Source organism: Thunnus thynnus, chromosome 1, assembly GCF_963924715.1.
Source record: "Thunnus thynnus chromosome 1, fThuThy2.1, whole genome shotgun sequence".
Lineage (NCBI taxonomy): Eukaryota > Metazoa > Chordata > Actinopteri > Scombriformes > Scombridae > Thunnus > Thunnus thynnus.
Window position 1 is genome coordinate 6,306,661 of NC_089517.1, and position 23,449 is coordinate 6,330,109.

General features: G+C 41.6%; 1 protein-coding gene across 2 annotated transcripts in view; it reads left to right on the plus strand.

Moving 5' to 3' along the window:
• The first annotated feature begins 245 nt into the window (after positions 1-245).
• Positions 246-23,449, plus strand: part of samd4a (sterile alpha motif domain containing 4A) — a 61,026-nt gene continuing 37,822 nt past the window's right edge. For both annotated transcript variants that reach the window (XM_067614498.1, XM_067614582.1), the window contains exons 1-2: positions 246-382; positions 1,498-2,266. In XM_067614498.1, the coding sequence (XP_067470599.1) occupies positions 2,071-2,266 (196 nt within the window). In that variant the 5' untranslated portion in view covers positions 246-382; positions 1,498-2,070. The remainder of the gene's footprint in view (positions 383-1,497; positions 2,267-23,449) is intronic.

Genomic DNA, 23,449 nt, shown 5'->3' on the forward strand with positions numbered 1-23,449 from the left:
CCATAGGTTTTCCTACATGCTTGGAAGAGGAGGGTGAAGGGAGGGGCATTCAATTGGTTGCAATCTGCAACCTCACCGCTTGATGCCACTAAACTCTACACACTGGTCCTTTAAGTTTAGGTATCATTTCTATGTGTTCAGTGAAGTCTTAGGACTCAGGACTTATTTTGAAACCTGTGAGCGGAAGCCACACAGCGTGTTCCGTCCGGTTTGACAGCGGTGCTTTAGAGCAGAGCAGCCCGACTGCTGGAGAGAGACAGAGGAAAAGTTAGTTCAAGATGGCAAACCCCTCAGACCCGGAGTGAAGGGGCACCGCTCCCCGAAAAAACTGAGCCTGTCGCCCGTCCTGAGACAAACCCAACGATGCAAACTGCGCCAGGAGGTAAAAAACCGTCAACTTTCTTATTTCTGAACGTTTCTGCGACCGTTGAAATATTCAAACTGGAGTTTCTAAATCTTTTTTTTTCTCCGTTGTTTTGGGCACTCTCCCTTTCTGCTGGAGTATTTACCCCCCAAAAAAGAGACTGTCTATCAGACCCAACCGTCAAATTTAAATTAGCCTGCGCTGACCGTTAACCTGCTTATTCCAGTTGAGTAAACGGTAACTGAGAATTCATAGCCGTTAACGTCATATTGCTAACGGTGCTGGGGGTTGTAACTTAGCTAACTATACTGAAGTTAAAGTAACCATTAATACACGGTTCTTCCATGGAAAAGCTTCTACACTGGAAAACGAATCGAGATACACATAACGGTTCTATTTATTCGCTTTTTCTTCCTTACAAACTGCCCTCACACATACAGAATATCCGCCAGCGGTCATTCCTTGTGTGCTGATGAAGCAAAGTGACAGTTTTAGACAGCGGGCTAACGCTCTGCCCTGAAGCCTGGAGTCTGCTCCCTAGCTTACTACTCGGCGTCTCTTCGCTTAGAAAACGCAACCGCTCTCCCTCTCTCTTTCTCTCTTTCTCTCTCTCTCTGCGTGTCCTCGGTTTTAAAAATACAGCATTTTAAAAGACAAACCTGTCATTAAAATAACGGAGTGAAGTCGCTGCTAAGGTCTCCACAGCACACAACCCTGCCAACGGTTGCCGTCGGTAACCCGGCGTCCTTCCTTTGGAAAATTCCGGGATGCAGCGCCAGTAGTACAGGCAGCTGTATTTTTAGGAATGGGTGGATACCAAAAACGAAAATTATTTATTTTTGTCTCGGCGGTGAATGCCACAAGCCTATGCGCATATGCGACGGCGAGGAGGCGACCTATAAATGCATGTATGAGTTTTTGAAGGCTGGCTTCTTCAAAGCGGCTCTATTGCAGCACAAAGTCTGCAGAGCTGAAGCAACAGGGACACTGGCGCAGTCCTCTCTATTGCGTTGTAAAAGTGTATGCCAGTGTGTGAAAGAGAGGGAGAGACCTGTATATAGAGGCATAGACAGGTCAGTGTCTGTTAAATGTGTTTTTCCCCCCTTCCCCTAACATCTAACATCCTCCTGCAGGCCTAAGAGGGATTCCCTGAAGAAAAATGCCAGTGAGGCTGAAGCTGATGTGACACAGCCTGTGCTGGAAGAAAGCTGACTCATCAAATATCAATCCCTCTGGGAGCGACTAAGCAGCCGAGAGCAGCTCATATCACCTAATGCCGAGCTAGAAGAGCACCTCACACACCCCCCCTCACACCCCCTAACTGGAGATTATTAGACAGAAGAAGACAGGGCAGAAAGCCCTCCAGCAGGAATATATACAACACCGAACATATTTTGGAACCAGAAGTGCTAACAGAGACTGCTGTTCTGCTGTCCGAGCCACTGCCAAAGCTAAGAATGGCATCACAGCGCTTCAGCTGAACCTCACAGACTGACTGACCCCCCCTCCTCCCCTCCCAGCCCCCTTCCTCCCACGAACAGAGACATCAACAACCAGTTTATAAGACCACCTTCATCCTCAATCAGTTTCACTCTAAATATCAGTGGAAAGTTTTTGGGGAGGTCATTCTCTGAGTCACTCCCCACATCGCTTTGCCCAGCCCGGCAGCACCACAGTCAGTCTGCCTTCACCCCGTCTCGCAGACCATGATGTTTCGCGATCAGGTGGGCGTGCTAGCCAGCTGGTTTAAAGGGTGGAACGAGTGCGAGCAGACGGTGGCTCTGCTGTCCCTGTTGAAGAGGGTGAGCCGGACCCAGGCCCGCTTCCTGCAGCTCTGTCTGGAGCACTCTCTCGCCGAGTGCACCGAACTGCAGGTCCTGGAGGGAGAGGCCAACAACCCAGGTAGGAAAGCCGGCTGCTCAGACACTGACAACCACTACACCTTCCAACGAGACATGATGATGCATTTACAGGCACTGACAGATTACAGTCATAACTTTGAAGCATTCTGGTCTTATTATGAAGGAAATAAACTAATAAATAATACATTTTCACTTCATTTTGGCAAATTAACACTTAATTTGTACCTCCTGTATGATTTAGTTAAAGATATTTCCCACTGCTGGGCATTGGCAGCAACTGTTAAAGAAGATGATAGAGATGTTTTTCCACTCTCTTGTCTCTGAGCAATACATCTTCCATCCCTTAATAATTAAGCTTTTATTACATTGTTGATGTAGAAGTTAGCTTCACATTACTTCTGCTTCAGCCTGCTTACTCATTTAATTTTCTGATCATAAATCAACTGTTTTCATTCATTCACAATACACAGTGGCCCCGGGGAGACAGTAGTCAAATTAAGCTTTCAACTTTCAGGGTTTTTTGGTTTGTTCTTTTTTTGCATTTTCAAGGGCATGTTTTCCCAAAGGCACTGTAGTTCCTGACCCTGAAACAAACACCCACAGGAAATCACACATGCGTAGACTCCACGCAAGCATTAGAAGGCATTTCCTGTCCAAAACATTCCTGCAGATCATCAAGAATAGTAAATAGCTGAATCATCGATGGGATGAAAGTCTGCGAAGTGTTGTGCTGAACTGAAGCCCGTCAGTAAATGATTGTGGAAGAAGTTTGGGGTCGTGTATAGTGTTAGCTCAGCTGGCACCGTGGCCGGCTGGAGACGTCAGTCAGTCAGTCAGTGTGCCAGCCTATAGTGTTGTAGCGCTCCCTGGGTTGGTATCGCGCCAAGACACCCAAGGGGGGGAGGGAGGGGGGTCTGGCTGAGTTTTGTTGCATCAGACTGCAGCGTGGCCATGGAAACAAAAACCCTGGCAACCGACCGGGCTCATGAAAAATAGAAAGAAGTGCTGCTGCTGCTGCTGCTGCTGCGATGGAGGGCTGGCATCTCTCTGTACCTATGGCAACATCTGCATGCAGTAACACATCTGCTGGCTTACACTGTGCTTTCAGAGGCAGCCGACGTTACTGGGGTGACATAATGGCCCTGCCCTGCAGTGACAGACACACACATACACACACACACACATTACATAGAGTTTCCATCAGGGTTTACAATGGGCAGTGGCTGCAGTTAATGTAAGCTTTGTTATTGTTTAATATAAAGCTGGAGGCATCAAAGCGTACTGTATGACGTTCCTCCAGTCGGTCCCTCCCAAAGTCAGGCTGGTTCATTATGTCAGACATCAAAGCAGTCTGAAGACATGTTTTGTTTTTTTAACCTTTCAGAATACAGTTCATCAGTCAAAGAGACACAATCTTGTGGTCATATTTCATGTGTCATATTCATTGTGAATCTAGCAAGACTTTGATTTAAGGTCTAGATGGAAGTGAAACATGAAGTAAGTTTGCCTGTGAGTGGAAGAGGCTGGTTTTGCATATGGAAAGTTTTCACTACAAAGATTACATCATAAATTGGTTGTTTGTGTTAGATAACATGATGAACAGTTAGGCCTGTCATGATAACTACTCTTGTTGGACGATATATTGTCCCAGAAATAATTGCGATAAACGATATTATTGTCATATTAAGACCATTTTATGCCACAGTTACAGTTAACATGGTAACACCATTTCAAATACCATACTTGTCTATTTGGGAGGTGCCAGGACTCCAAGTTTCACCTTATTTACTTACAGCATACCTGCAGCCTACATACATAGCCCACACACCCCCAGCATATGTTCACTAGTGGGAGTGAGTTCTGGGAGAGTTTTGGGTTTCTAGAAATGTCAGGAGTTATTTTTATTTGTTGGGGCGAGTGTGATGTTCACAAACAAAAATGATTTTATGAGTTAAATAGTTCATATACACATAAGTCCTTTTCTGTTTGTCTTAGAAAAGAAAAGAAAAACAAATTTACCACCACCACAGCAGCAAAACCCAGCAGAGATTCAGCAGCCGAACATTTGTCCGTTCTCTGTTTAGGAGCAGCTGAGATTGTCACTAAAATGAGAATAGCTGGTCCACCTTAAAGGTCAGTCCACTTGAAGTGAGCCTGGTCAGGTTAGGCTAACTCGTTGTCGCTAAATTCAGGGCTAACCTCCTTCACTTTAATCAGCAGGTGACAAGCAAGACACAGGAAGTTGGCTTTGGTCTTGAGGAGTTGTAGCATTTATTCACTGACAAATAGTGTAAACTGTACACAGACACACACACACACTGCTACATTCACAGCTATACTGCTAACTTCATAATATCCCTGCTCCGGTCACCCGCCTCACGATCACTCTTTCTCTCTCTTTCTCTCTGACATTCTTATGTAAACAAACACACATGTAAACACAATAAGCAATATCAAGGTCAGCAAAAACGATCAAGGTCATGTCCATATATCATACGATAAGTCGATAACGTAATTATCATGACAGTTCTATGAGCAGGCCTTTGAGTTGAAGTATAATGTCACCACCAGCTGTGATTGGTATTTAGTGATTGGCACAATGTACATGTACATACATACAGGTCTGATGCCTGTGGGTATGACGGCATTTGTCGCTCAGTCAGTTCTGGTTTTTATGAGGGACAGAGGTCAAATAGTGCGGAGTGACAGGCTTGACAGTAAGACCTGTAATGGATGAATAACAATAGATTGTCACATTTGCTTTAATATTTATGACAATGATTTGGTTTTATTTTTTTACTTCATTCATGTCTTTCTGAAAGTGAAATGTTTTGCAGAGAGAGCAAAGAAATACGAACACATTAGCAAACATGTATGCAGCATATTATGCGTGGGCTTTTTTTCTTTTTTGCTGTACACTCAGCACTTTCCGTGACCTAATTTTATTTCAAATGATGAACCAAATTCCTGTTGCTGCAAGTTTAAACCAATTTATACTTAACTTGCTTTACAGTTGATACGGTGTCTTTAGCATCAGGCCAACGTTGGTACCTCAACTGAATCAATAAGAAGGATTTCACCAAATATAATGACCTGAGAAAAATTCAGTCAACTATCTGGGCCTCGTGTGTCTGAACAGACCGATAATGGCCTGTTCTCACTGTCGTAAGGTCGGGAATTACAAAGTGACGTCTACTTGTGGTTTGTAATCACTGACTACATTTACACACTCACTACTAGTACTTCAGTCCTAACCGAAGGAAGTCCTCCTTTGAAAATGTTGTAAATACTTCAATCCACAAATACCTTAAGCTTTCCGTTTGCCGGAACATGTTGAACTTCTTTCCACGAACTGTCCTGAACGTATGTCAAAGGTTAAGATGCAGTCAACACAAAGTAATATATACAAAGGAAACAACATGGTGCAGTGGAGTGGCACCATCTACCGAGTGGAAAACCAGCTTATTCAACAAGTTGCTTCCTAAATAAAGTTGTAATCTAATTGGTGTCTAAAGATGAGTACCTCCAGTAATTATGATACTCATGTAAATACAAGTGTAAATACACAAAAGTGTTTGCCATGGTTTTCTTTCTCCTCATGCAGCCATGTTAATAACAATTAAAGAATTGTTAATCTGACTTTTAGAATTGAAAATACACAGATTAACAAAGGGGACAGACTGTAATAATTAAATTACATTGTAATGGTAAAACTGGTTTTGTCCAGGAAAGACATATTTGTATGCAAATGTATTCTTTTTGACAAATACACAGAAATCCTTGAAGACTTGGATCTGAACACTAATACAGAGAACTGAAGAATATCTGTGGGCTTATTTTTCTATTTTGAACAAACATGGCTGAGTAAATTCAGTACATGTCACTTGGAAATATTCAGTCTAAAACAGAGTAGAATCAGGCTAAAGAAGATTTTAATGAGCTTTATCCTTCTGTACCTCCAGATAGAGTTTTGGGCCACGCCCCTCAGTTTTCTCCCACCTGTGTCAGCTTGTGGTCTCTTTCCTTCTGCTGAATCAGCAAAGTGCGATGGAATCAGCAGGCCTGTTTCAGCGCTGCAGACTTAACGTCAGGACACAGGCTGCTGAAAAGTGGGAGATTGAGAAGGTTGTCTGGTTACGTGATCCCTCTGGTATGTTGTGGTAGCTTGTTTGAGTGCTTTTGTGCTAGGGAAAGGCTGATATATTAGTTTCCTGATTTACTGCGCCAATACTGGTCTTGTAGTGATTATGGAGTATTTGCCAGTTTGCAGTTATTTCTTACCACAGCTATACAAGGATTAGTAAAGCCTAAAAATAGAATATTAGCTGTTGTGTTTTTTTACTGCAGATGCTTTGTTGGATACATTTCTAAAAAGCCTGGAGGAAATCATTGTTAATCAGTTGGCTTTTTGGTTTTTTAACAAGAATATGAATAAAACACAGAATACCTAAATTTTTGTAATGCAAATGATCCATTTAACACCCACAATATCAGCAAAAAAAGTTTAAAAACAGCAATTTTAAAAAATCCATGCAAGTTTTAGTATCTGCTTCAGATTGCTAATCAGTGTAGACCACCAGTTTAGGAACAAAACCCTGTTCTCAGACCACATGTCTGCCATTCAGAACAGTTAGTTTACTAACTAATCACTAATAAGTGCAGTGTGATTCGGTGCTGGTGCAGAAACGAGACCTGCAGGCTGTGAAAGGGTTAACATGCAGCTGGAAGTCTTGGGCTGAGTGGAAAAGCGCAACTATTTGGAAAGCAGTGTACAAATGAATGGAATCCTCAGTGACCTACTTCTCCGAGCGGCTGAGAGGCTGCCTTGTTTTGGGACCCAGCGAGTGATGCGACTTTATTTGCGACTTGAGATGCGATCGTACTCAATGGAGTCACTATCTTATCGAAAGACAAGCAGCGTTGCATCATGAAGAATTTATTTTTATTGTAGTTTTTCATGTTGTTTTGAGACTTTTAGATGTTTTTTTTAGATTTCCCTGACTGATGAATAAGTTGGTCAGAGTTTGTGCATTTTTAGGCCTCTGCATTGCCCGTTTGAACAGCACAGTACAGATATTAGGCAATGTATGTGTAAATAAAACATTGTAGTCTGTCATTTTTTCAGCTGAGGCCTAATGCCGACAAGGGAGATCCACTAAAATAATCCCTAATCTCTCCTAACAATCACCTCACACATTTGACTATTCTTGTATTATAGTTTTAGAAACTGTTGTTGATGCAGATAACATAGAGTGAAAGTCTAATCCCTGGTTTTATCCTGTGATTTTTGACAGGAGAAAACTGTAGCTTGCAGTATTTCACTTGTGGTTATTTAGGAATGTAACTTCCTGTTTTTCCTCCCCCCTTAAGGAGAACAAAACTTCTTTTGAGACAATCCCAAGAGGGACAATATCGGATCAAGTAGAAAGGACATGAATAGCGAGCAGAGCGCTGTCTGAAGGACGACACACACACACACACACACTGACACATACACACACAGGGTGTAGGGTTAGTGTAAGGGGTGGGGTTAGGACAGGACAGTGGGCCTGGTGTTCTGAATGACTAACTTCATTTTCGTGTGGTGCGCTGTACTGCTGACCTGGCCTGCACGGCTGTCTGAGCTGAAAGGAGGCAGGCAGGGATCCGATATGTACAAGCAGCTGTGTCGTAGAGCTGAAGGTGACAGAGATACGGCTCTTTGTTTGGGATGATCGGCAGCAGTCAGCGTTACTGTACTTAATTGAGAGTTCATTCATTTCAGTGTGGAAGTCCTTCGGTTTGGTGTCCATCTTCGTTTAAATGCTTTTTGCTGCGGTTGCTTTTGTACTGCCCAGAAATCCCATGTGATTCAACCAGAAAATCCAAGTACAGCATTATATAGCTTGTAAGAACTACAATCATGGCATATAAAGTAGCTATCTAAGTGTATGGTTGACATAGTGCACTACAAATTGCTGCGAGTGAAGAAGTTTACGACCAGATATATATAGGATGCAAAAGGTCAATGTTTTCATGACCTCTAAGTTGAATCACTGTTGTGTCAGGCAATCAGAGAAAGAGCATAACAAAACATCAAGACATCCTACCACTTTGAATCTGTGATTAAAATGTCTCATCACTGAAACTGCATGTACAGTTTATGAATGACAGCAAGATGAGTTTCTGACAGTTTAATCTAGAGGCTTAGACAGGAAAGGGGAAAACACCTTCTATTCACACCTGTAAGCACCAGATCCTTAGAAACACCTGGATTATACAAGAGGTGGGAGATGGGTGTTTAATCTCAATGGAAAATTTGAATTTGAAAAGCTGTTTAAATCTAGGTCAAAAGATGACTTCCAGCGAAAAAATTACTTTTCTTTGGAGCTGCCGGCGCTAGCTTAGCTCCTGATATTGTAGAGAGAGAGACAGATAGAAAGAATACTTGTGCATTTGTCTGTGTGTAAGATGACTGACATGGAGGGAAAGTCTGTGTTGTATAATGGCTAGGATTACTCAGTGAATTCCTGTTGCGCTCTCTGCCTAAACTAGGTCTGATGAAAACCTGGGCTGGAAATCAGCATTCCTGGCTGAGGCGGTAAATGGTTCCGGTGTTGGGGATACTGTCTAGGAATGTGGGCACGTCGGAGCACACTTGAGTCAAGCGCTCGGCGAGAGTTGGATGGGGGCTTTTCCAGCGTGGGGGGAAAAAGACACAATGGAAAAGGAAAACTGATTCCACCTTCAGTGGAGCTAAGGTCTCCTGAGTACGCCGCGGTATGGAAGAAGGGAGGGTGAGAGCGGAGCGACGGGTGGGGCGAAGAAGGGAAAAGATGAAGAGAATACTGGTGCCATTTACAGCTAAAACTCATTCACTACTGCCTCTGCCTAGTGTGTATTTTTCCCAGGTTTTATGTTTTTATGTTTCAAATATCAACTTGTTTTTTAAGTCCAGATTTTATGGTGTCAAAGCAAGCTTGAAATCCGCTAACAGCCATTAAAAGAAGGCGATGTTTGTCAGGTGTTTCTAAGGGTTATTTTCTGGAACGGATTTCCATTTCTTCCTTTGAGAGAGGTTGGGTGATAAGCAAAAAGTGTAACAAGATCAGTATTGATATAACACTTCACAGCACCATGAAATGATCACCATGAAAAAAATCTTTCACCAAATGTCTTCTGAAAGCAAGCTCTGTATTAGCAACCACGCTGACAGTGTGTAAGAACACAGCCAGGTAGAGTTAAACCCCGTATCACTCTGATGGAGTTGGCCTGCTCTGCCAAGGGACTTACTATAAATATTGGCCCCCAATGTGATAAAAGTTAAAAATGAAACGGATCTGATTTTTTTTTTTTTTTTTTTTTTTTTTTTTTTTTACACACTCATACACGCTCCATTTGTTAACATCCTTTGTTCCTTTGTAAAATTCTTACTGGCTATTCTGTCAAAGAGAGAAAGGGGAGAGACAGAGAAAACTCCTGTCTCTGGTTTGGGCGCCAAACTATTTCATCGCACCCACGCATGAGCAAACAGTTTATTTCTGGAAGTTGACGGCGTGTTCTGTGAACTCGTACTGAACCTCAGGAATGGGGACAGACAACCTGCCAAAACGACCAGAGGGGAAAACGAAATAAAGCTCGTCTCTTCCTCTCTGTCTCTACAGCAGAGGCCTTTTCTTGTCAGTCCTGGTTTCCAGTTGTGTCTGTGTGGCTTTTTTGTTTGCTCGTGTGTGTGTGTGTGTGTGTGTGTGTGTGTGTGTGAAAACAAGAGGATGGACAGAAACTGGGACTTGGGTCTAGCTGCCAAAAAGAACTACATGCTGATGGAAGCTACTCGAAGCCTCACACATGTTAGGCTCTTGATGTTATCTCTGAGAGAGGCGGACGAGGTGTCACTGATAGGAGGGATTATGCAATCAAGCGCTTCATAAATCCTTGAGGTTTAGTTTCTCACTGAACCCTTCTGTGCTTCTTTATAACTTTGATCCCAGCTTTGCTTTCCCCAGCAAGTTGGATTACTGCACCCTGTGTGTATATGTGTATGTTTACACCCATCCTCAAACGAAAAGACACACTATCATCAGTTAGGATTGAGTCTACTAGTGTTAAAGACGTGTTTGAAACAGAGAGAATACACATTGAATAGATGGTTTACAGGGTTTTAATGGTATGCAAAATGAATAGTTTGACACATACTGTGGCTTTTGGCTCTTTGTTTGTCTTTGTTACAGCAGTAAGAAACAAATAAAGTGTTTTATTTATGAGAAACTGTTTGGTTAACACTAAGGTACTCATTTGCAGTGGGTCACTGTATATTTAGATAGAAAACAACATTAATATGTCAGTATTGCTTTGACCTAATTCCAAAACTGTGCACACATGAAGGGACATTTTAGCAGGACTAAACCACTCTGAGCAGAGTATGGAGGCATAGCAATAACATATAACAATAATAATAATAAATACTTCTATGTAACATATAACAATAATAACAATAAACACTTGTGTAGTGTTGGTTGTTGTTGGAATCTTCAGAGAGCTGTTTTGGGAAGAACTGGGCTGGTCCTTTAGCCTGTTTTAGCTTAGCTCTGGTAATAGACACATTCTGTGATGCCAATGGAAATTCATTTCTTTTTTGACACAGAGCTTCTTTCAGGTCCACAACTGTTTGTCCAGTGTTCCTACATTTAACAGGGAAAACTGTAACGCTCCCAAACAGAGGATCGAAATGATATGGGGAAACTCTGGCTGCTCATCTATATTTAACCTTACTAAAAAGAGTAACTTTACAGGCTGAGTTAACTTGACTAGCATGTTTAGCTAACAGACATCAACCAACATCAAAGATTAATCACATTTTAACTGCACTTTTTTGGTCTCGCCCACCTTCAAGGTATACCAAGACTAAAAAAAACTTGAGTACAAATATAATGTAAAAATGCAAATGCCATCTTAATATACATGCTCTATTGGTAACATGAGAAAACATGACAGTGTGATTCATATACATCTGCATGTGTGTGAAATAGAGCGAGACCGTGTTAGAGAGAATGAGAGAGGGTGAGAACAGGTGAAGGATACCAGTATGTCTCATAGATGACCAGTCAGTCTCGTTGTGACCAGACTAGACATACAGGCGTATAATGTTTCCTCATATAGCCCATCTGACCCCCCAGCCCAGCCCTTCCCATCCCCACCCCAGCTCTCAGGCAGCTGGCTGTGATATACAGTACACTTCTTGTATAAGGACGCTGTCTAAGCTTGGGAGCCATCCAGTTCCAACTGCACACATGAGCTGATCTGTACAGACAAGGCACACAAAATAATGCAAGTTTGACTTGGAACAAGGGAGATGCTGGCCCTTAGACTGTAAAAATCATGAGCTGTGGTCAGTGGGTTTAAAGTGTACACCTACAGCTGAGATTTTAGAAAGAACAATCTGCTTTCCCTGCTTTACATTGTAATAAAAATGCAATTTCAGTTCTTAGTTTCTTTCTTCACTCAGAAATGTCTGACCTCTCCTGCCTACTAATAGACTGTGTGCCATGTGAGGGTAAAAAATAGTAACGATATCATTTCAGTATGTAGTTAGTGATTATTTAATTGATTAATGTGGAGATGATCTTCTCGATTAATCGTTCTTCCATAAAATGTCAGAAATTAGGGAAAAATTCCCATCACAGTTTACCAGAGCTCATGGTGCTATTTTTGTTTTACCAACTGAAATATAATATAAGCACTCATGTGTGTTGATGAGCCTCTATAATAATCTTCAATGTTATAGCATTTGTAAAGGATACTCCACAGAACCCACAGTAGTAAATTAATAATAATTTGTCAAATTTGTCATTAAAGGACCAGTCTGTAAGATTTAGTGGCATCTAGCGTTGAGGTAGCAGACTGCAACCGAACGAACATCGCTCTTCCTCCCCTTCCGAGTGCGTAAGAGAACCTATGGTGGCCACAAAACTCGCAAAAACACAAAAGGCCCTCTCTAGAGCCGGTGTTTGGTTTGTCTGTTCTGGGCTACTGTAGGAACATGGTGGTGCAGTGTGGCAGGCTCTGTGGAAAGGGACCTGCTCCTTATGTAGATATAAAGGGCTCATTCTAAGGTAATGAAAACACAACGTTTCTTATTTTCATGGGATTATACACAAATTAAAATATACTTATGAATATTATATTCCTTTTCTGCCAAGTCCGTTCCACTAGATGCCACTAGATTTTACACACTGGACCTTTAAGTTACAAAAATGTTGAGAATGAAGCCTGTCTGCAGAATAAATGTCTGAACCCTGCTCTATTTTAGGCCTCTAACACAATATTGTCATTCAGTCTATAAAATAGCCCTGAACAGGGCTAAGGACATGTTTCTATGAGAACAGTTGTTGGTAGAAAGATTATTCTTGGCAGGCACGTTCTTAGTTTGCCAGCCCACAGCTAATGAGCCAAAACCTTAATGTGGGACACTGGTACAGTGTCAGCTGTGTCTCTTGACTGTTGCCTCCTCCTCCCTGTCCTCACATGAATGGACGTTGACGGTGGAGAAACAGCGAGGCGCCACCGACCACTCTCGTTTACTTCTGATTAGTTGACACACTGTTGGCCACGACAGCCATAGGGACATCAGCAGATCCAGTCGGTGAGAGAGCCCCATGGCAACGGTTGCTGTGACGGCCATACAACAGAGACTTTGAGTCCCTGGTGGGTGGAAATGACCTCACCCTATCCAGACTCCTCCAGGAAGCTGTGCTCTCTGTCTGCTTCCAGACTAACTAAGGTGCTGATGTTCAGGCCAGGTGTGAGAGTGTCAATCAATCAATCAATTATCAATCAGTTTTGAAGAGAATAAATTTAACTGTAAACTCAAACAATAAATTAGGAGACTAAGTAAGTTTAAAGGAGACATATTATGCTTTTTGTGATTTTCTGTTATTTGTATACTGTTATGATGTTGTTGTATGTAGAAATGCTGTCTGCAAGTCAAAATCCAGGGCCTCATCCTGCTGTCAACACTTCGTTTGCTACGTTTTTTTTATACCTTGCGTGCCCATAAATGTCCGTCCGTTCCATAGCCGTGGTTGCTTAGATTGTTGCTAAGGTTTTTCCACGCATTGTTTGCATTGTCCACTCATATTTTGGATTGGATTTCGGCTCAAACATATACGGATGTATTTGAGAAGTTGACATTTTGAGTAAAGAACAAGAAAAAGAAGTGAAATCCTGCTGCTGTTTGTTGACATAGCCTCCTGAGCTGCCGGAAGTCAACTGAGGCGCAGCTTCTCGAAGCTGGCCAATCAGAACAGAGTGGGCTCATTGGAAGGGGGGCTTTAAAGAGACAGGAGCTAAAATGGCCTCTTTCAGACAGGCTGAACTGAGGGCCTGTGTAAAGGGTCAGTATGAGTAAATAATGCAAAGATATTCCAGTAGAGCCCTGGAATAAAAATGTAGACCTAGAAATGTGCATAATATATCCCCTCTAAGTACTTTTTGGATCAGATTAGAAAAGATGGTTATGAAGCATTAACAAGACTTTGTATACACAGGTTTTTGAAGTGCTGATATCATTAGACTGAAGATGCCACTATTCAATATGCTATGAAATGTTAAATCAAGTATCAATCAAACATCAATCACCATTTTTCTCTATCAGACTAGACCAAGTAGGGTTATATAATCAAGACAGGTTTGCTGCTGAACTAAACTCTGTCAAGTCTGGTGATGGTGGCCAACACTTCTCCTGGCTTTTCTCACAATATAAAAACTTCCTCCTTGAATTTTCAAGAGCTTCCTGGATTTTGACATTTCAGTGAAAAACTTCAACTGATGTTACACCAGCCAGCTGCCATCTGTCACCACTGATCGACTCTAGTGAACATAAGAGTAGAGCTCCCGTCGCCTCAGGCTGTTGTGCTGTCGTGTTTTTCTGAATGGGTCTGAATGGGTGTGTGTGTGTGTTTGTGCTCTATCTACTCACATGGTGTTACAGCTGTATGCTGAGGCCATATCCCTCAGGCTGCGGGCAGCCGAGGATGCTGGGTAAATTGCCTGTCTGTCCACATGACACTCAAATATACATCACAGGCTTTTTCTGTATCACATGGACAATGCACACAAGCACACAATCTCACATAGAGGTCCAGGAGTGACCATGTAGCCGGAAAGACCCACATAGTTGAGTCTGAATGGGCTGTAGACAGTAGACACACTGGCGTGGTCAAACCAGTTTGTTCAGAGCTGGTTGTGTTGTTATTACACGCTGAACCACAAGAGCCGCAGGTCTGCTCACAAGAATCAAATGTGTCTAAATGTTTGTTATGAATCAGACGCAGCTGATTTGGAAGACCGAAACCAACAGTTGCTCTGATATCGGAAGATATCACCAGGTTTATGTCGATTAAAATGTCAATAAGCTCCAAAACCAACTGCATTAGGAAGTGCAGAATGGATATGGGGAACAATTACAGTGCAGAAACTGTTTCAAAGTACATAAAGGTGTGTGAGTGTTGTTATAAGATAGGTTCACATTTTTCACATTCTGTCTTTTAAACACAGGGTGACCCATAACAACTATTCAGTGTTTGAATTTGAGTGGCAGGTTTTTCAGACAGTCTCTGTGTTGTAGTGATGGAGGAACCTTCATTATATCACAAGGGAACTATTGATATCAGATAACAGATATTTATTGAAAGCCATCTATCTAACTTCAGTGTGATAGCATGTTTTCTCCTGTATTATATAGTATGAAGGCCAACGTTAGCATTAGCATTAAAAGATGCCTATATTCCTTCTGTGTCAGCATCTTTTCTACAAGCAGACTGAAACTTTCACCTTCTTTCAGACGTCTCTCTTTGAGTGGTTGTTGTTGTTATTGTTTGGCAGACCGCAGTACTAAAGCAGTTTACAAACACACATCCCTATTAAGCTCCTAAATGTACCAGAAACTATTACCCAAAACCACACCACCAGTGCACTGCTGCGTGTGTCTGCGTGTGTCCGCATATGTGTGTGTGTGTTCTCCTTCTTCCCAGCAGGTACGGAAATAAACCTTTCTTCCAGAAAGGAAAATAATTATCATTCTTGTACAAGGACGGAAGGGGGGCTTTGAGCAGAGCGAGAGACAGACAGAGAAATGGAGAGGGAGAGAGAGAGAGCGGCTGATGGGCCCCTGACTGCCATTTCCTTAAATAGAGTTGTGGGCTTCTCCGGTCCAGCCCTGGCAGAGCCGAGGCTCACATTCCCAGCATAGCTGCGACTGCCACATTCAGAGCCTCCCCAACACTGGAGCGCTACATACGCTTCCACAGGTAGACTACAAATCATCTACTCTGCTTTCAGCCCCCACCCTGTTTCCTCCAGACCTCCAACCACCAGTTACTCCTGCAGCAGGGGAGAAGAGGGGATGTTGATGAAAGACTCAAGAGGAAATGGGAAGGAGGGACGGGGGCGGGGGGGTTGGGGTAAGGGATAGCAAAGAATTGTTCTCCATTCATACAGAAGCTGTGCCCTTCTATTAGGAAACCTCCCCCACTGCTGGGAAAAAGAAGAGACAATAAAAACCCATCATCTGGTCTCTTAACTTACCCAAACACACAAATTAAGGATTTATCTAGTAATCTGCAACAAGTGCTTCTGCAGGACAGAGAGACAGAAATGTTTGTGGTACAGATGTGAATTATAGAAATAATTTAGCCAAACTCAAGCTATGATATTTGAGTTTTTAAACTGTGGGAAAAAAGTCATAGGTATCCATCTTTTTAGGGCAGAGAGGAATTGTATCTGAGAGAAAGTATGACCTTCGCCCCCCTACGTCTGTCAGACAGGAAATAATGCCTGATGTCTGTTTTTGACAAGAATAGATACTTAAAACATGATGCCCGAATCTATTAATATGCTTCACATTTCTCCAGAAGGAAGACTTAACATCCAAAGGAAAAAATCATGTAATAGAGGAATGAGTTGATGCAGCGGCAAAACTTTAAAGTAAGACACCACCTGGATTTCTTGACGTGGAAGAACCTGTTTGAAAGAGGGTCAGAGTGGATGTGGAATGATGTCAGACGTCGCGAAGAGCACTGTAGTCTGGAGAAGCCACTAAAACAGGATGCTGGCGTGTACAGTAGCCGTGATGATGCTTTTCCTTTTCCCGTGGAAGGGAGACACACACACGCACCGGCAAACATGTTTAACTCATCTACACAAGCAGGTGCTTCCCACTTCGGTATAACCATGCACGCACACACACACACACACACACACACACACACACACACACACACTCACATCTTGGCCACTGCTTAAACATTACACAGTATAAATAAATAAGCAGCCAAGAGGAAAAGACCTACTTTACACCTACTGTACACCAACACTGCTGCATGCAGACACAGACTCACACACACAATGTGAAAACCAGATGAGAGCTGTGCTTTATATAAAGTTCTATAATTTGATCAGGTGTCCTGGCTGTGGTGATGCAAGACTGCTATGAAAAGGTGTTCCGCTTCCTGTTCTATTATGGGTCACAGGAGTCTCTCTCTCATCTCTTTGTTGAAGCGCTCCGGAGACACGATTGATCTTTCACTGATTTCATACAGCAGAAGTTCCTCCTGTGATCTTAATGCAGGAGTGGCCATGCAATGCCTTACTTCAGTATGTCCTGGGGATGTGAGAAAGTGGGCCAGTTTCCACATTTAACCCGTTGAAAGTGTTCCTTATATCTTAACTACAGCATCAAAGACATTTTTTTATCATGAAATATATCATATCATAAAAGACGTTGCAAATGATTTCCTTTTGGAGAAGTGATTTGTAGCCTGTGGTGTTTTCTGTAATGTTCCCTGGTTTCCATGATGGGAGAAGAGTGATGTGGCAGGAAAGCTCTGACTAACCATTTGGGTGTGGATGATGACCAATAAAAACAGTCGGTCGGCCCCCTGAATGTCGATGATTCGAATGATCAGTTGAGGAGCCTCTAATTTAAAGTTCATGTTGTCGGGCAACTTGTTGGACTTTTTCTTTTTTCTTTTTCTTTTTTTTTTAAGGTGTGTCATTGTACACAGAGCAACAGAGGAAAACAGCATGGCAAACTCTATCTTGTCTCAAAATAACCCAACTGTTAACCTGACTGTAATGGAAAAACAGAAGGATGATAGCAGAGCAACACCTGCCTCGTTTCTCACTCCTTTCTTCTCATCACTCCACTGCTGAATGTTAGCGAAGTCGAAGATTACTTGTGAACCAGATGCTGACACTGAGGTCTCTACTGCTTTCCAGTATGATCACTACATCAGCTGACAATGCTGTCAGCAGCCTCATAGGAGAGCTGCTGTTTAGACAGCTAAGCTTTTATTACTGAACTATGATCAGGATGCACAGTTTTCATTTCTTTGACTGTGTGCTAATCTGATGTTTTCACAGATCTTGAGTAATATAGTATTTCTCATAATTCTAGGTGATGTGTATAGATGAAAATTCATCTGTGGTGATGTTGATTATTTTTAAAGACGGTACTCACCATACATAACACACATAAAACGGACCACAGGTGTGTCTTTGATATAAACGCACCTCCGTCTCTTTTGATTGACGGAAACCTGTTTTTTTATATACTTGAGGTTTAAGAAGTGGGCTTGCTTACTGTCAGTAAGTGCACGTACTGCATGTTAAGACAAAGCGGATGTATGTCAGTTGTGTTTGTTTAAATCTGTCTATTGTCCAAATATCCAGATCAGAGCAGTGTGTGTGTGTGTGTGTGTAAGAGAGAGTCAGTGAGAGAGAGCAGTGTAAATCACCTGCTGAGTAGTTTCCTGACAGCTTGACTGCCTGTTTCCTCTCACTCAGCCTCACCTGTCTGGCACGATGACTGACGCACTGATTATTTAGATGGACAGGGATGGATTCTCTCTCTCTCTTTGCTCTCTTCTTCCTCCTCAGTTTCAACACTCTCCCAGGTGACCTATTACAGTTTAGCCTCAAAGCTTAAACTTGTCCTAATGTTCACCTCGGCAGCTGAAGCTGACCTTAAAAGAATAACAAACAACACTGCTTAAAGGCTGGTGTTGCTGGTGTATGTATATTGTTTTTCAGGGTAAATTTAGATAATTTGTGGATTTCATTTCATTTTATGAAAGCTGTATCCATATACGTCTCATTTTACTGGACAACAGCAAGTTATGCTTCATTCATGCCATGTCAGGAATATGAGTGTTTTGACTCGGGAGAATTTGCGTATCATTTTTATCTTCATTGAAAGCTCTGTAGTCACACCATGAAAATGTAAAAGTAGCCTAAATTAGCTGCTCTCACACACATATTTTTGTCAGCAACAATGTAAACCAGATTGAAACAAACCGTGGGCTTTATAGCTCCTTTTATTCAGCTTTATTCAGGAAATTGTAGCTATTAAAAACGTGCCATATCTTCACGTGTTTTAACAGCTGAAATAAACGCTTATTCTCACTGCACGCTTTTTCTCACGCGGCAGCTTGTAAATATAGACTGTCTGATATGTCGTGAATGTGGCATAAAGTCATTTCCCTTCGGAATGTTAAAGTCATTCTAGGAAATGTCTAAACTTTAAAAAACATTTTTAGACTAGACAGGAGCAAAGAGTCCTCCTCCTCTTCCTCCTCCTCCTCCTCCTCGTCTTCTCTCCAGCGGTTATGTCAGTAGGTCAAACTGAGGCCAAGGTCAGACTGATCACACAACATAAACTCCGTCTCGAACAGTCTCTCTCTTCTCTCAGTTTCTCTGTTGTCTTTTCCCTCGTTTTCTCTTTCTTTTGTCTATTGTTTTTTCTGCCTCTTGTTTATTCCACGATTGATTGTACCACCTTGTTTATTTTTCAATGTACCGTCTCTTTCTCTTCTTTATCCTCCCTCAGTTGAAAACCTGATGACGTCGATGAAATCTCCACTCTGTCTTGCTGTGTCTTATATCCACCCCCTTCCTTCTCTCCTCCCTTATCCCCACACATGTGTGTGTGTGTGTGTGTGTGTGTGTGTGTGTGTGTGTGTGTGTGTGTGTGTGTACAGGGCCCCTAAGCTTGTGTTAGGGCCTGTGGGAGCCTGCCTGCACTTCTTGTCAGGACATGGGCTCTCTTTTTCCTTCCTTCCCTCCTTCCCTCTCTCTCTCTCTCTCTGGGTGGGGCGATACAGCATATAGCATTAGATCATTCATATCCTATATTTCTTGTACCACACCTCTTTCACTGCACATACACACTGTCCCACCAGCCCCTCACTCTCTCACTCTCTCTCTCTCTCTCTCTCTCTGTTTTAACTTTTACTCTTTTTGTTCTTTCTTGCTTGTTTCCTGTTTCTTTTATTCTTCTTTATTTTCTTTATTTCTTTTTTGAGTTGTAAACCAGTTTTTATTCCTTGGGGTTTTTTTGCTGTTTCAACTTTTCTTTAAAACTTTTGTTTGTTTTGTTTCTTTTCTACACATTTTTATTTTTAGTTTCTTTTGCTTGTTGCTTTCTCCATCTTTCCCTCTCACGTGTTCTTACTCAAGGTCCTTTACTGCCTTTTTCTCTTTTAATTCATTTGTCCCTCTAACATTCTGTTTTTTCTTTCTTTCTCTTCCTTATTTACACCCAATCCTTTATTTTTAAAGTCTCTCTTTCACCCTCTTCTTTCCTTTCCCTGCTATAAACTTGAATCACCCCAGTCTGTGTGACTTGAAGACGCTCCTTGAAATGTGTCTTTGTATGTGTGTCAGCTCGTAACGAGCGATTAAAGCTGATCGAATAAAGAGTGCAGCTTCCCTCCTTGTTTCAGTGTAGTCCGATGGGTCCCACCCTAGCCAGACCTCTGATGCATGGGGATGGAGTGTTGGGTGGGACTGTGTGTTGAGTCAAGACCAAAGGGGTTGAAACTGAGAGCAACAGGGCCGGGATTATCCCAGCACCTGCTTTTCAAAGGGTTTATGTAGCTTTTTCAGAGAATCTGGTTTTTGATTTTTCCAACCACAGAGATGAAACCACAGATCCCATAAACTATCTTGCCTCAACAGAGTATCACTGCATCCTGGATATGATTCACCAAGTAAAAGTAGTTTTTTGGGTGGTGGCTATGCTGATAGGCAAAAAAGCAGTAGGAACATTTGCACACTTCCTCAGATGTCTCTCCTACGGGTTTTTATACATCTCACAAACATAAAAAATAGTGTTATAATGCAAATAGCCAAGGAGTTATGCTATACCCTATGTGTGCAACCAAAAAGAGAAGTAATAAACATCACAAGGTAATATACCAGGAGTTTTTTGAGTTTCTTTTATGCAGCCAACCCTTTTCTTAGGCTCTTCTTTAATGCAAATGCCCCCAAATGCTCCACAAATATCTGCATATTTCACAACATCCAGCATCCAAGTACCATTACACAGTCTTCATCTTCATTCTTGCACTCCAGTGTTTGCCACATAACAAAGTCCAAGCCCACCTGAGTCCATTAAATGTGATTGATGTGCTGTGAATGACAAACAAGATTTGCACTGTTATGGTTTTGGCCCTAAATATAAAATGACAGCCTTCTTTTCCAACACCTGTTTTTGGGAGGAGGAATAGATTTTTTGAAGATGAGAAACAATTGATCAGACTAGTTATGTTGGGAAACTAGATGTAGTAGTTCATGGATCAGATAGTCTTCATCACTGAAGTGTTTCTCTTGTAAAAGTGAACTATTTAATATACCTAACCTACATTCATGCAGATTGTTGTTGTTTAAAGTGCAACTAACTCTTCTTTCTGTTGATCAGTCGCTCACTGATACACTCTCCTGTCAGGCTTTTAATGAATTTCTGTTGCAGCATTTTTCAGACTCTTTTTGAGCTCATCATGACGCCGTCTGAAATCTGTAATTGTTTCTTGGCAGATGATTTGGTTCTCGGTTTGTTTTGACGCTTTTGACTTGTTTTCACTCATCAGTTTTTCTCCTTGGCAACCAAACATGTTACACAAGCCATCAGTGACATGGACTCTGTGTTTCGGGACTTGTTGTGTTTTGGGGTTTTTTTTTCCTGTTGCTCTGTGTGTGGTTTGTATGTATTGTATACAAGTTGTTTGTGATAACTGTCATTTGTGTTTGTTTGTGTAAAGCTTGAGCTTGGTGTTGCTGCAGGACTTTCTTAAGTTTTATCTCTGCTTTGCTTTGATTTTATTCTTGTCAGTTTGTAATAGGGCTGTGTGATATGGCATAAAATATGATTACGATATTTTTTTCCATATTGATCAACATCAATATTTATCACAATATATATCATTTGATAATGCTGCCAGTTTGAAGAGTATCCTGATAATGCCTGAAGCCTGAAGAAACCAGAGGGTTCATCAGTTAAACTTAAGAATATAGTTTATTAACATAGAAAATAGAATAACATGTAAACATTTAACTTTGCAAACATGCTTCATCTGCCATAACGAAACAATACAAGTTAGTTTGCTTTGAAACTTATTAAAATAATGTAAATAAAACTAGAAAACTGTGATTACTATCACATCAGATTCCTTTGACAAGGCAGCAAACATCTCAAATGTTTAGAAGTTCAACCAAGACAAAAAAAAAAGTAAACAACTGGATCACGAAGGCCCTGACATATTCATACACTGTAAGATAAAACAACAACTCTAAGATAAAATACATTTAAAAGATATTAATTATGTACTGGTTTTACATCTCAAATGTTTTAGAGGCAGAAATCTGAGCAAAATTGTAATCCAGTCATTATGCTACATCTTTTATATATATACAGTATATATTCTGCTGTAACCTCTTCATTCATCTTACTGACTACGTTATTCTCTGTTTAGTTCACATATCATTAGATTCGCTAGTTTTCTTTATAAAACAACACTAGCTTACTCTGTTTGCTAGCTTCGAGCTTAACCTAGCTTAGCAGTTAGCTTTTTGGTTTGCAGTCAAAGCAGCCTTGTTAAAACGATGGCGATGTCTTTACTAGAGAAACGTGTCCGTGAGTTAGAGCAGCTTTTTTCAGCTAACCTTACTTTAGACATGATGATAGCACTAGCGTAGCCTCGTTAGCTGTGGTAGGAAATGGGCGTGTACTTTGACATGCAGGCTGAAAACTGCGGACTGACTGGCTGTTGTCGTGTTTATTTCTGCTGTGATAAGCTGTTATATCCATCCATATCAAGTAAAAAGAGTTTATCGTCGTTATCGACATAAATGTTATTGTGATCTGTTTCAAGATTGTTTTGTTGTTCCCCTGCACACCTGCTCTCTGTTTAGTCTCGTTAGCCTTGCCCTGGTCGTTGTCTGCCGCACCCTCGTTGTCTTCATTGTTAAGCAATCCTCGGGTTTCCCTCTTTATTCCAGCGTCTGCCCCCACTCAGCTGTGTCTTGTTCTGTGATTAGTTCCTTGTGTATTTATACCTGTCTGTTGTTTGTGAGTTCATAGTAATCAATGTATCCTGGTGTCTGCAGCTGTTGTTTTTGCTCCTTATGTTTCTAATCAGTCAGGTCTGTTTTTGTCTTCGTCTTCCAGTAACCAGAGTCTGGTAATTAAATAATCATTTTCTTCAGTTCCTGTCACCTGCCTGTTGTTTCTGCATTTGGGTTCACTTGCCTGCATAAGCGTGACAGTATCATGAGAAACTCTGGTAGGTTAAACTGGGCTAAATAAACACATTTAGGACTGAGCAACTGTAATAGACTCAACACACTTGAAGAAGCTTGCTAGCTTATCAACATTAAGGCTATAAACAAATCATAATGCAACACTCAATGTAATGTAACACAGGGACTGTCAAGCCCTCAAGTTTAAAACCTGATATCTAGAAAGAAAAGTCATAGCCTCCATACGTACCCCCCACGTTTTGGATTGCATGATAAAGTTTATTTTTGTCTGTTTTGTTTTTCCTCCTACTAATTTAATTGTGGTTTAATTTACATGGAATAAGATCTGTAAGGTTTCACTTTAGGGGGAAAGAGAAACTGAAAATATGCCTGTGGAAAAAAACCCCTCCTAATAGTTCCAGTGTCAGAGTTGTAATGAAGACATTAAGCACTCATACATGTGACATACTGCCTGACCAGCATCCCATGTCAGTGTTTTGTGTAAACGGCTAGAGACGGTGATATTATGGCTCATTATGCGCGGTGTGACGAGGGTCCCATATCCGGTCAGACCCATCGTACTCATCGTTTAAGTGGAAGTTTAGTACAGAGTGGGGAAAGGACTGAGGTTTGGGGTGTGTATATGTGTGTGTGTGTGTGTGTGTGTGTG